The sequence below is a fragment of the Akebia trifoliata genome, chromosome 1, assembly GCF_017979445.1.
Source record: "Akebia trifoliata isolate Shusen 1 chromosome 1, ASM1797944v1, whole genome shotgun sequence".
NCBI lineage: Eukaryota > Viridiplantae > Streptophyta > Magnoliopsida > Ranunculales > Lardizabalaceae > Akebia > Akebia trifoliata.
In genome coordinates, this window is record NC_141375.1 from 27,372,972 (window position 1) to 27,391,145 (window position 18,174).

At 34.3% G+C, this 18,174-nt stretch overlaps 1 protein-coding gene across 1 annotated transcript; it reads right to left on the reverse strand.

The window, feature by feature from the left end:
- Nucleotides 1-2,771: 2,771 nt before the first annotated feature.
- LOC147411365 (endonuclease 4-like) lies at nt 2,772-10,566 on the reverse strand. Its single transcript, XM_086447788.1, has 10 exons — nt 10,535-10,566; nt 10,309-10,426; nt 9,549-9,723; nt 8,518-8,625; nt 8,369-8,424; nt 7,267-7,350; nt 5,545-5,637; nt 4,797-4,864; nt 4,129-4,202; nt 2,772-3,162 (listed from the first exon to the last, which is right to left on the reverse strand). The coding sequence occupies exons 1-10, from the start codon at nt 10,549-10,551 to the stop codon at nt 3,035-3,037; spliced, it is 921 nt and encodes a 306-aa protein (XP_086303914.1). The 5' UTR covers nt 10,552-10,566; the 3' UTR covers nt 2,772-3,034.
- Between the last annotated feature and the right edge of the window lie 7,608 nt (nt 10,567-18,174).

Here is an 18,174-nt window from a genome sequence, read left to right on the forward strand (position 1 = left end):
GAATAAGGAGCGGTAGTTTGGTGAATAATACCATGTTCTAAACAGAACTCACCGATGGGTGCTTCATATTCACCTCCTCTATCACTTCTTACTACCTTTATCTTTTGATTGAGTTGATTTTCAACTTCATCCTTGTAATATTTAAACATTTCTAAGGCTTCGTCTTTACTCCTTAGTAAATAAACATAACAATATCTTGTGCAATCATCGATAAAAGTAATGAAATACTTTTTCCCACCTCTTGTTTGCACAAATTTTAAATCACAGATATCACTATGAATTAATTCTAGAGGTTTTGAATTCCTTTCCACAGAATGAAAGGGTGTTTTGGTTAATTTGGCCTCCACACATGTTTCACATTTATGATTTTGATCAATATGAAATTTAGGCAATAAATCTAAATTCATTAACCTTCGCAAGGTATTAAAATTCACATGACCTAATCTATCATGCCACATATTGAAAGACTCAAGCATATAAACAGAAGAATTCTCTTTATTCATAATTGAATTTTTGGGTACAATTGTCATTACATTTAGTTTAAACAGACCATCGGTCAAATACCCCTTGCCCACGTACATCCCATTTTTAGTAAGTACAAACTTATCAGATTCAAATACTAATCTGAAACCCTTCTTACTTAGTAAAGATCCGGATACTAAATTTTTCCGGATGTCTGGTACGTGCAACACGTCATTTAATGTAAGACTCTTTCCCGAAGTAAATTTCAGCACTACTTTTCCTTGCCCTTCAATTCTTGAAGTTGAAGAGTTACCCATAAAGAGTTGTTCATCCTTTCCTGTTTTACTATATTCTGAAAATAAATTTTTGTCAGAACATATGTGTCGAGTAGCCCCTGTGTCTACCCACCATTCTTTAGTATTTCCGACTAAATTTACTTCAGAGACAACTGCTGAGAGGTTGATATCAGAAACAACAGCAACAAGATTCTCTACTTCGGACAACTGGGCTTGAACCAATTTATTCTTCGATGAATCCTGGTCCTTGCGTTTGCGACAGTCCTTGGCTCGATGTCCTGGTTTGTTGCAAACAAAACAAAAAATTTCCCTTGAATTTCTTAAAGTCCTTACCTTTAGGACTCAGAGTAGAGATTTTCCTCTTTTTGTTGTGAGAGATCGACTTAGGCCGTTTAACTTCTATTACATTGGCTTTGGACTCGTAGTAGTTATACTTCGTCCCTTTCTCACTTATTCTGTTTTCTTCCTCAATTCTTAACCGCACAATCAAGTCCTCGAGCTTCATCTCCTTACGTTTATGCTTCAAATAATTTTTGAAGTCTCTCCAAGATGGCGGTAATTTTTCAATTACCGATGCCACTTGAAATGATTCACTAATCGACATGCCTTCTGCATGAATTTCATGCAGGATAATTTGAAGTTCTTGAACTTGATTGATAACTGTTTTAGAATCCACCATTTTATAATCCAAGAATCTGCCGACTACAAATTTCTTTTGTCCGGCATCTTCTGTCTTATATTTCTTGTCTAAGGATTCCCACAGTTCTTTTGCAGTGACGATTGGACTATATACGTTATACAGTGTATTATCCAATCCATTGAGGATATAATTCCTGCATAGAAAATCAGAGTGTTTCCATGCTTCGATAGCAGCAACCGTTGTGCTATCTGATTCGTTTTCCTTCAAAACAGGTGCATCTTCTTGAAGGAATTTGGCTAAGTTTAATGTTGTTAAATAAAACAACATTTTCTGTTGCCAACGCTTAAAATCCGAGCCATTAAATTTCTCGGGTTTCTCTTGGTGATTCATTTTTCTAATCTGTAAGAACAGAAAAAAAAATCCAAAACAAAATTGTCTTAAGATTGTTGAATAGTTGAAGCGGTAGATACCCGAGAATGAACAAAATAAAAGTTTGACCGAGGCTTGTGTTGAACAAAATAAGATTGTTGAATAGTTGAAGCGGTAGATGCCCGCAACTTGGTGCACACGGATCAATGAACAATTGTCTCCCAGGATACAACGATCACACGTGTAGAGGCAGCACTACAATCTACACGTCTAACCGAACGCTACTCTCAAAGAATGCAAAAAGAAAAACAGGATTTGCACCCCCCCTGCGCGCGCATACGCATTAAGGATATTTTGGACCAATGGATCAAATCCTTCTTGAGCCCATGGGCCCCTTGTGCGCGTGCGTGGGCTTATCCAAGTCTCTCTCTCATATACACTTAAGTGATATAAGAAGTTCTATATAAGAACTAGACAATTTTCTTATTCCTATCCGATGTGGGACTAAAGAGTTTCTCTTATAAACTCAATAATCTTATAAACCACATACAACAAACCATGACTAATAGGGGTTCTTTGGAGCTGATTTGTCATTCACCCATAATGGATTTTTGACAACTTAAAACATGAAACTATTCTCTTCAATGAGATGAATAAGTTTCCAAGTGGTCCAACTTCAAAAAACTAATGGGACCCACTTGAAACGTAGCTCAAATATCCCTACTTGATCACAAAAATCTGGATAGAAATGCAGATTTTTTCCAACACCTACTCCTATGAACTGGATTTATTCTAGAGTGCCAAACCACGAAACCATATTCAAACCAATAAACATAGGTCATACTAATTGGCACGTCTTATATTTTTGCCTCCTAATTTTACCTGAGCAATTCGGCACATCATCATATGACCTTTCCTCCAGGCCTGAGCTCCGGGCACTGAAATAATAACAAAACCCACCAACAAAATATGCAACCATACCGACATTTTCAACAAGCTTCCCATCATCAATGAGTAATGAGGCCCATAAAAGATAGATTTCTTATATATTTATACACAACAGATAGAGGTACAAGTTTCATCTTATGGTTTTTTTATTGCTTCATATGTCTTAGCTTTCTTTTACATAACAGAAATAGAAGCACATCCTTATATCTATTACAAATTTTGCTTGTCGTATAAGAGAGAGAGAGAGATGATGATGATGGGTTGGCGTGTGGGGGTTCTTAGAGTCTCACTCGCTTTGATTCTTTCCCACTTTCCATCTCTATATGGTTAAAGCTTGTGATACTGATGTCTGGGGTTTGAAAATACGGTTAAGGCTGGCAGCCAAACGGACCCCACTTTGGGCTAACCTTCTTTCTACAATAGGCAACCTCGATAGGAAGTAATCATCTGCATTACAGTGGTATGTCAAGATAAACAATTAGGAGCTGAACCAAAAATTAATCATAAATTATTAATTGAGGAGATTTTATAGAATAATAATTTCAGCCAGGGCATGAAATGGGTCGGATACAGGTATGTGTTCTGGGTTCAATTTCACATGTTCTGACCAGACGTAGATCCAGAACCAACTCGATCCATGTCACATGACTGCTGTCCAAATGCGGACCAACTCTGAATATGGGCCTTATTACCATATTTCAAAACAGACACAGTCAAATGGAGATATCCTTCCAAGGATCCGATCCCATCTGTAAAACAGGTATGGCCTTATGGATCAGTCAGAGGTTGGGTATGATCAGCTCCATTTCATGCCTTGTCTCAGCTGAATAACATCCATATAAAAGCACTATAAATGTATTTGTGGACCATCCCATTGATCCAAACCATCCAAAATGGTGGGCCATTTCTTGGATCAGTTCGTGAAAAATGGGGAAGCCATCCTCGACTTTTGCGAGGAATACATCAAAGGGTTAGGAAGCCACCACACAATGGATTCCACCTATGGGCTTTGATTCAGCTGATGTTGCTGACATTCAAATTGTGAGATTTACCATTTATTTCAAACAGTTCAAAGATGCAAATGAACAGTATCATTTCACAGTCAAATTTCTGATGAAGGCATCTTCTATATGATTTGTTGCAACTACTGTACATATGTCCCCATAATTTGCAGACGTTTTTCCATGAACAGTTGGATTTAGAATCCAGTTTATTAGATTGAGTTCAATCTTTTTTAACACTGGGATTTGGATCCATATACTTTGATCATAACATATGATACCAAATCGAAACCCATGTTTAATCAAATTTTAGACCATCATCTCGGTAAGAATGCTCCCTATTTTGATTGCTTTGAATAAATATTTACATTTCAATTAAAAATAGAAATAGGAGATTCGGACTTCAGTGTACCTTCTAGAGTGCTTCCTGGCGTAGCATTCCTGTATGCATATTTGCACGCCAATTTAATGCTTTCAGAAGCATAGCTGCAAAAGTAGGGTCAATTGATCATACATAGCCATTCCACTTTTCTTGTTAACATGGACGCATGAGTCAAATTCTTTCCATTCATTTTTCCAGAATTCGTGTGAGCAAGCTAAGAATATTGCGTCCTTGGATCAACCAAGTTCAAGAAGGGCACAGTTGAACATTTGTATGGACATTTGCTCCAGCATACCTGCCTATTGTGTTAACCATGTAATAAAAGCTGTGTTGCATGTACTGTAATAAATGGGTCTAGACCATATCGGATTCCAACACTATAGGACATTAGTACTCTTGTGCAACACTTCCGTTTATTTTTATTGCCTTCTTGCATGTTGATTAACGATCATCATAGATTATGAGTTCTACCCTTTCAGTCAAAATTTTAACATTAAATGTATGTTATAGATGACATAACTGCTCCTATTCAAGAACAAGTACCTTGATGCCTGTTATTTGCAAATGATGTAGTATTAGATGTTGAGATGCGAGAAAGAGTCAACACCAAGTTAGAATTTTGGAGAGATGAGTTGGGAGTCCAAGGGATCTAGAATAAGTAGCATCTGAAAAAGGACCAAGAAAGACCATGTACTTACGGATCTGGACATACTGTGTGATCTGATGCACAATTCTCCCATGATGAGATGTCTGCGGACCAAGTATCCTGTTGACAAAGATAATAGAAGTTGAGAAAGAACAAATAGAGGCACATACTTATCCCTCAAACAAACCAGGATTGGCATGGGCAATAAATTGATTCAAAGCTTAGGAGCATATAGCTTATTTGTAATCAATTAGTCAATTCATATATGTTAGAAGAAACTTCAGACCAAATTGAAAAATCGGGACTACAAGGAAAATCGTGGCAATCAGAACTACCAGGTCTCTCAAAATGAAGGAGGTTTGGTATAATTCTCTTCACAAGTCCTGGATCTCCTTAAAGAATTGAAGTGGCTAAAATTTATCACGGAAATGGACAAGTATGGTCTTTTCCTTTTCCAAGAAAAATAGTACTTTTTGGAGGTTAGATCCTTGTGTATTCGGTACTCGTCTCTCATAATATTTATTTTTAGTCTTGTTACTTTCCCTGGAGCTAAGCGGGTTGTATATTTTCTTTCATCTCTGTCCTGTCGATTCTTTAATCCAGATTTGGGGTCTTTGGTATTGCCCAAGGGTCTCTGTTTGAAGTATTTCAAGAGAAATAAACTTTAACATGAGATCTTCCTGTTAGACTGATTTAAAGAATGTAATCAATAACATCACTTATACCCAAGTAGGATCAATAGTCTAAGTAAATGCTAAGGTAGGAAGTACAAAATAAATAAGTTAAAAAGAAAAACATACGGTAATATTCATTTGAATTGCTTGTATCATGTTGGTGAGGTCCTTATTATAGAATGTCTTCAAAGCGGAGTCAATAATCATGGTATCCCACACCTGAAAGAAACCAGTTAATTTGGCCTGATATTTGTGGAATCAGAATGGAAATATATCAATTATAATAAAAAAAAAAAATTCCAGTTTCACATCTCTCAAGAGAGACAGAAAAGCGAGCTTAGCAACAGTTGGTTAGCATCCTATATGATACCATCAAAACAGTGACTAATATTCTTACTATTTTTTGCACAACTTTTATTATGAAGTGCTCTTGCCTAATGTAAATAAATAAATAATAAATTCAAAATACAAATAGCAGTGCTAAATGATTACTTCCTAGTCTCTTCTTTTAGAACTTTTAGCTAGGAAAAAAAGTTGCCTCCACACATAAAGGGGATTGCTGAAACTGAAATCTCAGTGGAGATTTCTAGTATAGTCAACTTTGGGCAACTTGGACATTAGTAGGAAAGTAAAATTGGTCATTCATAGATAATTAAAGCATTACAGGTTTAGATTGTTATGGAATCCTTGTCCATGTTCATTCTTGACCATTTCAGGATGGCATGGACTTGTATGTGAGCATCCAACATGGGTGCAATATGTCTGACATGACACCTTTGAAAAGCCCAAAATGACGACAAATTCATATAAATGTATTATAAAATAACATAGTTAACTTAGAAAATTTCCTTTAGAATAAGGGAAAGAAATATATGAAAAGTTTAAGAAAAAAACACTTCTATAAGCCATAACGTGTTCAAATTTCAAAGTAGATCTTTTTTTTTTTTTTGAAAAGTATAATATATTGATCAAAGAAAGAAAACAAGAAACAAAGAGGCCGAGAGAGCTTCAAAAAAAAAAAAAAGAACCATATCAATAATTACATAAGGAGTGCCATCTAAAAACAAAATCATCAAATGTAGTCCCCGCGAACTCTATATTCTGCTCTGACCAAAGGTATAACAATCCCAAGATCTCCAAATAACTTGCATGAAAGGAACTACTCTTATTATTGAACACTCTGTTATTTCTCTCAGTCCAAACCCCCCAAGCAATAGCAGCGGGAAGCATAGCCCAAAGAATCATTTTTCTGTTGTGAAAAGCATTACTGGTCCACTCTCCTAACAACGAAGAGAACTTATGAGGAAGGACCCAATTAAGATGGAACAGACCAATGAAAATCGACCAAATATGATAAGAAAAAGAGCAATGGATTAATATATGATCAACAGATTCTCCATCACTCATGCATAAGGGACAACAATTTGGAATGATCCAACCCCGCACAATCAAATTATCCAAAGTAAGAATCCTACCAAGGGAAGCCAACCAAACCAAAAAAAACTAATTTCAAAGTAGATTTTTGAAATCAAACCATGGTTATGTTTACAACATAATATATTAATATATGGAAATCACTCCATAAGCCATTTTTCATATAACTTCGTTAGAATAAAGGGTGCCCCTACCTTATGTGTCAACTTTTCTGTCAGATACATGCCTGACATGACCAAAAACCCTAAAAGTTATGTCTTTGCTGCATAGACTGTTGATGGTGTGGTCTATGAAATTTTATCCATGTAAGAGGAAAGAAGGAAAAAAATTCAATTTGCACTTGTCAATCGAAAAATGAACATGAAGAATAAAGATGGAAAAGGAGCTAGGGAAAAGGAAATATTCAACACTTACATGGTGTAAATTGGTCTTCCGTCGGTACCAACGGACAGTTATTGTGTTCCCACCTTCATCTCCAAGGAATCCAACATGTAAAGGCTGACATCACAAGGCAAACATAATAAGTTAATAAGTATTTTATATATTTGTTTAACCACAAGGGTTACAGTATCAAGTTGGTTCTGTCAGCACATTAACAAGCCACGAAGAGGATATATACTTTGACATATTTAGTAAATTGATAAATACACTAGATAGATCATTAATCATCCATGATCATTATGTCTTTACAGCTCATGGACCTCAAAGAGTCAAAAACTAAATAGACGAAGAAATCCAAAAACAGACATGTCAATATTGTCGCAAAATAAGAAAGAAATATAAAATGTTATACCAATATTTGTTTATAAAATCTAAAAAAAATATTAGATAACTAGAAATGAAATATTTTGGTGTGTGTGTATACATATATAAAAAATTTTGTGTGTCCAATGCACACTAATGGTGAATCCTCCTGCTTTATGTATGGCCATCTATGGATCGATTTATACTGTTCAATCAGTGGGGCATCTCTGAGTAGTGTGTGACAAGAAGTTATAAAGACATCCAATGATTCCTAGTGCACTGATGTATTTCAATTATTTGATACACTAATGATGAATCCTCCTGCTTTACGTATGTCCATCTATGGATCGATTTATACTGTTCAATCAGTGGGGCATCTCTGAGTGGTGTGTGAAAAGAAGTTATAAAGACATCCAACAATTCCTAGTGCACTGATGTATTTCAATTATTTGATATGTTAAACCGCTTTGTTTTAGCTGTCCCTGTTTTTCCTCGTTATGGAGACAGCTAAGATAACTAATAGATATGATTTTTGAGCTATGTTCAATCAAGGAGTCTGCCACTAATTCTGCAGTTGTCCCAAAATGATGCATGGGTAGGTCTCAATTGCAGTGTATCGTCAACAACACAACTTCAACATCATCACCCCACGATGTCCAGACCTACAAGTAAATATAAAATAACAAAAAAAGTTTCCCACCCCTTAAAATTTCAATTAGAATGCATGTCTTAATTAGTCTTGGATTTCAAAGATATAGTAGGAAGAGCAAACCTGATGAACATCCCCAATGAAATGTGATAAGAACATGAGCGCTTCTGTCAAATTATCTGTATTCAATAAAGTAAGCCTTACGTTTAATTCAAAAGAGCATGGAAGCTATACAAGACTGGGACTGCAATTAGCGAAACAATGGTCATTACACTTCCATTCTGAAGTAGAGTCCTGATAAGTCTCTAGCTGTATTGAATAGTTGTAAATTGCCCCAGTGACACACCTATCTTTACGTCCAACTGAATCATGGCAGTCTCCTGTACAAAGTTAAGACATATCAAATTTGATGTAATGTTGAGAAAAAGAGGAGACAAGTTTCATGCATAACAGGTAGGACAAAGTAATGAGTAAGCGAAAACAACATAACAATTCAGTCATGCAAAAGATAACTGTAAGTAAAGCTAAAAGGAGGGTTTGTTTCTTTTTGCAAGGAAAGCAGGGGTTCGTGGTCAGTGTGAAGGTAGGCTCGAAGAGTTTAAACATAGGTCGTGGGATGAACACTCCACACACCTTACCAACTTAGCAAAAGTTGGTATCTTCTAAAAAGAGTGAATATGATGTAGGGAAATAAAGTATAAAATCAGATGCTTTTTGGACAATCCATGTACATTTAAATCTAAAACAAGCAAACAAAGAAAATGTTTTTTAAAAAAAATGCATGGGGTACACAATAAATTTAACTCTCAGGACCATTGCTACAATAACATTATAAGCCTCACTAACAAGAAGTAGATATTATTTAGGTGAGAAAAATGAACACAAACAGTCTAGAAGATAATAGTGAACACTTAACAGTTGCAAGGATATTCGCACATTGCAAAGACTACCCCTATGTACATAGAAGCAAAGGTCAATCTCCTTGTCTGCCGACCAATGACTACAAAAATGATTTCTTTCATAAACAACTGTGAAAAATAGGACACCAAATTGAGCTCATTTCTTGAACCTTCCCTCCAACAATGGCAGCCATCATACAAAGTGGCTAATCAATCTCGATGTTTAAATCGCTCAGAGTGAACAATGCATCTATAACACGAAACCAAGGGTTATTACATTTCTCTTTAGCTAACAATTGCGCAAACCATGGGAATTATTCTAGTTAGAACCAGAACCAAGTAAGAATAGAAATGTTTAAAAATGGCAGATACAAGAGAGGCAAGATGAGAAAAAGCAAACTTACTGCAGTATTCGTAGTTACACTTGAAATCTGGTGTATCAACATAGTGAAGAGGTTTGCTCCAGCGCAAATGGAATCGGACCTCATCTGCCCAGGAGCAAACAGCAGCAAGATCACCTTCAGCAGACTCTGGAAGCAACGCTTTCACAGCATCTGCAGCATCTTCAGTCAGTAGCCCCTGAAACATTCCAACAAGTTTTGTATTAGATTTCTTACCCAAAGATCATTAAGAACTTTATTCGTGGCTTTCAATTTTGATCTATGTAAATTTAAATGACAACTACTCTTTCTGTATTGACAATAATCAAAATGATACCCCAAGTAAAATACATATCGAGGCAAACCCAGCCGTGTTAACGATGCATCAATGGGTTACAATAAATAGACATGTATTAGTTCACGTTGTCTTAGTACATTTCGATGTTATATGATCATTGAAACAGAAATTATTGGCAAGCCCATTTTTAATGAGATCGGTAACTCAATGTGGGCGCAAAATGAACACATGACTGTAGTATCATCACCCATATATTTTACCAACTAAGCTAGCTGGCACCTTCGAAAAACTGGAACGGAAACAGAAACTTATAGCCATAATTCCTATTGAGGAATACTTCCACGGAAGGAGAGGACATTGTCCTCTCTACTGGTAGACGGATGACTAGGAGCCCACATTTGGCGCACCCCCCATTTTCAAATTTCAACAACCAAATCATCCTGATTCAGAAAAATGTATTTTTTTTTTAATATGCTGTGGTCTTACCTCAGCTATCTTACAAATTGCAAAGTGTCCTTCCTTTCCCCAAGCTTGAATTCCTGGGAGCAATTGCAGAAGAAGAAGCACTTTCCCAATAAAAAATAATCTAGAGGCAACCATTATGCTGGCACAGAAGAAAAATATTAAAAACTTCAACAAAAAAACGAAGTATTTCTAATGCTATTCTGTAAGAAACATTATAATTCAGTTGAGTGGTTAGTTAATTACTCACCCCTTTTTAGTTCTCATCAAATGGAGAAATTTTTTCCAGATTTAATACAAATTTCATTAAGTCTTACTGAAAATCTAAAGATTCTTATTTTAAATTCTTAAAGAACAAGAACTTTGAAATTCAACAAACTAGTGTAATTTTACATAACAATTCAACTTTCAGTTTAGGCAAATTAGATTTGTCTGAGAAAATTCCCCCTTTTATAGAGATCAAAATGCTTCCAAATTTCAGTAGTAATTCATCAAAATTGACCCAAAAAATAGGGGTTTTAACTAGAATTTGATGCAAACCATCGAGTGGTTTAGGATTTCTGAACAAGTTCTAGAATCTAAATCTTTAATAAATTAAAGAATTGAAACCCTAGACTAACCTGTACAATCAGTAATTCAGGTTTTACGATGACTAATAATAATATCTTCAGAATCGTATCGATTGGATAGTACAGCTCTGGTTAGAGTTGGAGAGAAGAATCTTTCTCTCCATCAAGTCAAAACTTTTAGTAAAATGTACCCGACTTCGACCAGTAAAATGCACCTAACACCCTTTTCTCTCTCCTACCATGACACTAAAATAAAATAAGCAAATTTTCTGATTTGATCAACTCGTGACATTAACGTGCATGATCACCCACCCTTGGTTGCCTAAGTGGTAAAGGCGAGCATGTGAAGTGTAGGTTAGATGCACATCACGGATTCGACTCCTCTCTTAGATTTTCTCATGATTTAATTGGGAGATCATAGTGGTGGCTTGCTGTGATAATCTTCCCCAAGATTAGTCGTGGTGGGCGCAAGTTGGCCCGGACACTCGATTGGCAAAAAAAAAAAAACATACATGCTCTGATGCGATGGAATTGTAGAGGACAAAATTATATAATTTATAAAAATATATATAATTAATTTTCACCATTGAATTTTATTTTTAAAGTTAGGTGGTCAATGGTTTCAACACGTTGAATCAAATTCAAAAAAATAATATTTTTTTATTATTATTTTTTTTAATATAAATATTTTCATGAAATTTAAAAAGCTGTATTGTTGGATGGTCGATGTGATAATCAATATTGGCCCTACAACCCTTTTTGAGATTTGAAATCTAAAAAATTAAATAAGTGGGCAACGGGCAAAAGAGAGAAGTTCTCTCTATTGTTGATGTCATTGCTCCTCATGTCAAACACTTGTTAGACTGTGTGCCAACACATCGTAGGGCAGGTGAATTGGCCAAAAACAGCATTCATTTAGCATTTCTCAAAATTAAATCCAAAACATTTTCAGACCGGTATCCGGTTTGGACCTTTTTGGCTCATAAGTAAAGGTCCATTGGGCAATTTGGCCCGGTCCGTTTATATGTCTCTTTGATGATGAATTTTCAGATTTTAGAAGTACATATAATGATGTACATGATGGAAAAAAGGATGGTTTCATTGCACTAGATGAAACGAAATTATAGAGGTATTTTAAGTATATTGAAATGATAAAAACTTTATAAAAAAAAAATTTGTAAAATTTGTACATGGGATAGGCAGGCTTTAACAGTAGAAATGGACTTGGATCGGCCCATCTTAAAATGGCCAAAAAGTACATATATTTTTTCTTGGGCTGGCCCAATTGTTGAATGGGTCAGGCTTAACTAATTTTAGACCAACTTAGAAGTAGGTTCAATTATTGCCTTGACACATATAGGAGACCTATTTTATAGTTTGGTTGATGTGGTCCAGAGTGAAAGCTGATGTTAACTCGTCTTTATAACAATAGACTTAATTTTGGATAGAGTCGAATGGATGAACAATATTTGTTTAGCCGACCGCTATCTTCTAGATGAAGCTTTGTTGTTGTTGGTGTCGTTGTCGTTCATTCATGAACCTCAAATCCATTGACACGCTCTTAGCTCAATCAATGGGTTTGGGCTCATAGTTCAATCGATGTAATTGCTTTGAGATCACACGTTCGATTCTAGTTTACCTAAAAAACAATATCCTATAATGAACTTGAATTCCTTATTACCAATGAACTCTCTCTTTCATCAATCCTCAATGAATTTCATTTGTTTTCCTGTTGATACATCTACCCACTTAAAAATGAATTTGGTGATGGTAAAAGTAATATTGCCACTATGGTTATCAATGGATCAATCATACACGAAATCCGACCCATTTTGATCTAATAACTTTGGATCTAGTCGAAGATTTTGGTTTTGATAAGTACCCAATTTGGTAATCATATCTCAATATGATAAAGTGTAGAAAAGTATGTAAAATTTATTGTATATTTGCTTAAGACTAATGATTTTCTGACTTGAAAATTTTCACACAGTCTGTGTACTCAACTGATGTGGCAAAGATATTGAATCATTGATCTTTTCCTTGTGTATTTCGAAGAAAAATATCTATGGTTATGTGCCCTTGCCATGTCAGCTGCTAGGGTTGTCAACGAATAGATATCCGATCAGATAGTGCTATATCCGAATTCAAATTCGAAAAAAAATATTGATATCTGAATTCGAATCCGATCAGATATTATTAACCAAGATTCAAATTCGAATTCGAAAAATATATCGGATATCTGATTCGATAAACCAAATCGATTTGTAAAAACCAAATTGACCTTGTGAGCTCCATAGGTTGAAGATTTTAAGATTGAAATAAGTTGAAGATTTGGTTTAAACTTCGATTTTTTTTTTGAAAAAAGATGATCTTAAAATCAAATAAACTTTAATTTTTGAAAAAAATTATGAAAAATTTGAATAAAGATTTACATCAACGTAGAAGAAATAGATTTTCAAAAATAAATCAAGATTATTTTGATTAAGGTTGAAGCTGATGGATTTTGAGGGGTAAAAGAATAGGGTTTTACTGTGACTGTGTATGTGTGTGTGTGTGTGTGTGTGTGTGTGAGAGAGAGAGAGAGAGAGAGTTGGATGCCATAGGTCGGAGAAGATGGTTGTAGAGCTCGCACAATAGGAAAAAAATAGGGGGTTTAAATTTTACAGAGAGAGAGAGATGAAGTACGAGTACCTACCTTGATGTTCGCCGGCCGGAAAAGAGGGTGGCTATGGGAAGAGTTTGCACAATCGAAACCTCGTTGCTAGTTCTGGGTCTTTGCTTGAGAGAAGATCAAATATTTCAAGTTAAATTTCGTTGTGAAACTTGAATATACGAGAATATATATATAAATTAGTTTTGTTGTGTAACATGAATACGTAACACATATATTTATAATCAGAGTGGATATTATCGAATCGGATTTTGTAACATCCAAATTCGTATCCGAAACCCATTCAAATGTAAAAATAATATCCGATATCTGATATTCAAAAATTTTAGATAATATCCAATTTTTCGAATTTGGATTCGGACTTCGACTATCCATTGACACCCCTATCAGCTGCATACAGATTGAGTGAAAATTTTCAAGTCAGAAAATCACGACTTTTGTTTAAATATACAAAGTTGGTCAATATTTTATATGTCTAATCAGATTCAATATCATATTAAAAGTAAAATAAAATTGATCCACAAGAGTTGAGTAAATTCTTATTGGATCAGTTCAAAGTCTAGTCCTTATCAGATTGGTCCAAGATCCATCTAGATCCAATTTTGGACCCAATCCATTAACACCCTTAATTTCCACCCCTATGCATTATTATAACACACATTTTTCTTATCAAGAAAATTTTATTTATCAAAAAACTTTATTATTAATAAAAAAATATCAATGTTGTTACATATATAAGTAGCCCTGCAATTCCCTAATCTGGTGTTCTGGTCCAATTCACTCTCAACCGGATCTTCTAATAACCTGGTTCAATCAAATTGAACCAAGTTCCGACCCGGATCAATTTGACAAATCTTCAATAATCCAGGCATCGATTCGGTTTTCGAAACACGATGATAGCCCACGTTGTAAATGCGGATAAAGACTCCACGACTCTCTTCTCTTTAATGATGACACGTGTATTGAAAATATCTGGACAGAAATGACAGTTTCCTGTCATTGGATGTTTGTATTAAATAGTGACGTCACCTACGCGAGAACGTGGGAGATATAATCGTGCAAAATTGTAAGATATTTTTACAAGTAATAAATTAAAATAAAATATGGAGAGTTTGAACTATGGTTACAAAACTCGTCTCAAAGTATCACGCCAGTCGTCTTGGTATTGTCCGGACAAGCTGGGGTGGAGCTAGTAAGGAGCTGGTGGGGGCAATTACAGAACTTTGAGAAATTTTATATTTTGAATTAACTATATGTTCCATTTGTCTCCACTCCTTCACCTCTCTCCTCATTTGCCCCCACTCCCTCACCTCCCTCCAATTTTTGTCCCCACAGAAGTTTGAGACACTCTTATATTTTCAACTAATTACATGTCCCATTTGTTTACATTCCCTCACCTCTCCCCATTTCCCCCAACACCCTCACCTCCCTCCAATTTTTGCCCCCACAGAACTTTGAAACACCCCTATATTTTCAACTAATTACATACCCATTTGTCCCACTCCCTCACCTTTTTAATTTTTTGTTGATGACATTGCCTCTTGACCGGGAGTTCTCAAATATTTATTGGAAATGACTTAAATATCATTTTCTTCAACTATTAACTAAAAACCTCTTAATTTCTCCTTAAAATCATTCATCTTTATTATACAACTAGCCATAGTTTACCCCCACTATAGGAAAATCCTAGCTCCACCCCTGCGGACAAGTCAATATATCAAATGAGATTTAAATTTCATATTCATTATTTTCATTGTTGAACGTAATATCTCAAATGTATAAAAAAAAACTTGTTTGAGATGACTCGATCTCGTTTACGAACGAGACAAGACATCAAAACAAATTTAAAAATCATGGTTTGAACTTTGATGAGAACACTTATCTAAAAAATCCATTATATGCTTTCTAAACTCAATTTCACATCTAATCTCTTTATGGATGAGAGAATTTGTCTCGGATGAGATAAATCATTTATTGATATATATTTATATCAAAATTATTATGAATCTTCTATAAAGTAATGTTGATTAGAATATGTTTAATTATAAAATCATATTTTAAAGATAATAAATATTTAAATTAAAAAATAATAATTATTTTGATTAAAATATATACGAAAATTCGGTGAACTCATACGAGTTTTACTAACTCAACCAAGATTTTAAAAGTATTGTTTGAGTCATCTTGTTTGTCTCGTAAGATTTTGCAAATGTGAGACGCCTTGTCAATCCATCTCATTCATGGACAATATCAAAGGATAACTTGCATGAGTAATCTTGATATTTGATGAGATTTAAAATCATATTTTCAATATTTTTTTTTATAAAAAAGACAACCAAATGTGACCTATGTTGTGAAAGTGCCTTTTTTATTTCTTTTATAATAAAATCTGAAAATTAGTTATTCAAATTTTCATAGCTATTTAATTCATAAGAATGATTCCAACATGCATGACGAACTCATATGGTATATGTTTATTCATCTTGTGATCTTTGAAAAAATGTATTTAAAAAAAAAATTGATGTATAAAAATTCATTTAAAATAATTTATCTACAATGATATTTTTACCATTATTGAGAGAATGATGGATATTATTATTTTTTAAATGTATCTTTAATGAGTTCAATAACTTGATAAATGAACCCAGGTCTATGGTATCATCATCCAAAGATTTTATCTATTAAGTTAGTTGACTCTTACAAAAGCGAGAATTATTTAAGTAAATCCAAATTAAATTACATTTTTCAAATCACAAATGTGTCCTTGTATAAATTTATTAATGCAATATTCAAAATAATACAGACATAATATTTATAATAAAAAAAGTTATGTTGACATGTAATTAAACGTGCATGTATAGTATAGATGTAAAAAAGTTGCACTACCTTGAGATCTGTGACAAAGCCTTGAAATCTCCTCTCTTCTTATCCTTAGGTGTGCCTACAATAACACCGCTCTGACGCCCAAGTCAGGATTTAATACAAGAAATAGTATATCGTATTTTCAAAGAAAATAATATATCTTTTAGTACCTTGCACCTATGTATTGATAGGGGTTTCTTCCCTTAGATCTTCATAGATTTTCTCCTTGATTTCCATTCAAACAATTCCATTCTTTTAGGGGTTTCTCTCGATTTATGTGAATGTGGTTAAACTCCTTATTTTAAGGGATTCGAAACTTTCAAGCTTTCATCATAAACCCTCGAAACTTGGTTGAATACAATGGCCGACCTTTCTTCATCCTCTACTGATTCTAACGCTCGGATAGGTCGTCTCGTGATTGTCATGTGTCATTTTTCTAAAAAATGTCCTCCACATATAACAATGATAGAAACCTTAGCGTTGTGTGGTCGGAATCCATAGTAAATAAGTTTTTGGGTAATCTAATGGATTAGTTTTGGATCAATATGTCTTGCTTTGGCTTGGTCATTTTACAATAATTTGTGTGAGGATATATAAATTATCATATATATATATATATATAAACAATCATTTTTCAAAATATGGGTTAGAAGTTTTAAATTGAGTTGATTTTTTGTGAGGATAATCTCTATGATGAGAAGATCATCCTCACCAAAAATCAGCCCAATCAAAAACTTCTAAATCGATCAAAAGTTATTAGTAAAAAAATTGGTGTGGCAATAACAACTCTCTAAAATTACTGAGATATTATTAGAAAATCGAGAGAAGAAGAAATATTATATATAAAGTTAAAAGGGTATCTTAGAAAGGGAGATAGACAACGAAAGACAATAAAGTTAGAGGGGTGTTATTGTAAATGATGAGGTAAAAAAAATGAATAAAATAGAAAATTGTATTCAAGATGCCTGTGAGATTGATTCTGAACCTTTCTTTGTGGGGGGGATAAATATTGGAAAGACAACATTTGTATTTTATTATACAGATATTTTTTTATATCAAATCATATTAATTTGATTTAAACTAGACCCAATCCACCTATTGAATTGAATTTGGATATCCATAGCGCAATCCAATAAACATCATAGTAATCTTGATTAGATCCAATTGTTTGCGATAGGTCCTAGATCGATTCCTAACTTGAGAAAACTGTAAAATTTGCATTGATTTCCAGTGATTAGGATTTGAAAAAGTTCCACATTTATCAATGTTAGGTTTACAGCAAATTTCCAAATGAATGAACTTGGCATGTGGTATGATTTGTCTTCTACTGTGACACCTTGGCTTTGGGGTACTTTTCTACGTGTGAGGTTGTTACCAGACAATTCGTAGAAGGACTTCCACTGTCAGCAATTCGTACGCATCTGCTTGACTTGACTTCCATCTGCAAAGGTTAATGAAACAAGTGATCAATATCGTTGTGGTCCCATAGGCCACACCTAGTTGGTAAGTTTGTGGCTGATTTAGATGTAACCCCTCATTTTTTGGTAAATATTTGAGATATCTTATGTTTTTAAATTGGTAATGAACCCTTTAACTATTTTCTTCTCCAATAGACTAATAAAAATGATCTAAATGTCTTTGTTTTTAATTTCTGTCAAAAAATTTTAATTTTTTTTCTCAAGATCGTTTGAATAAAAATTTTCCCTCGTTTTCAACCTGAAGATGAGGGCATTTAGCACATTTTCATTTAGTCTAAAAACAAAATTGACATGGGAAATTTCCTTAGTT

Coding starts and splice junctions, on each gene's coding strand:
- LOC147411365 (XM_086447788.1), bottom strand. Junction 8,425..8,517: donor CTCTACTTCAGAATGGAAGT/GTAATGACCATT, acceptor TATTGAATACAG/ATAATTTGACAGAAGCGCTC. Junction 7,351..8,368: donor TCATTGGGGATGTTCATCAG/GTTTGCTCTTCC, acceptor TTGTGATGTCAG/CCTTTACATGTTGGATTCCT.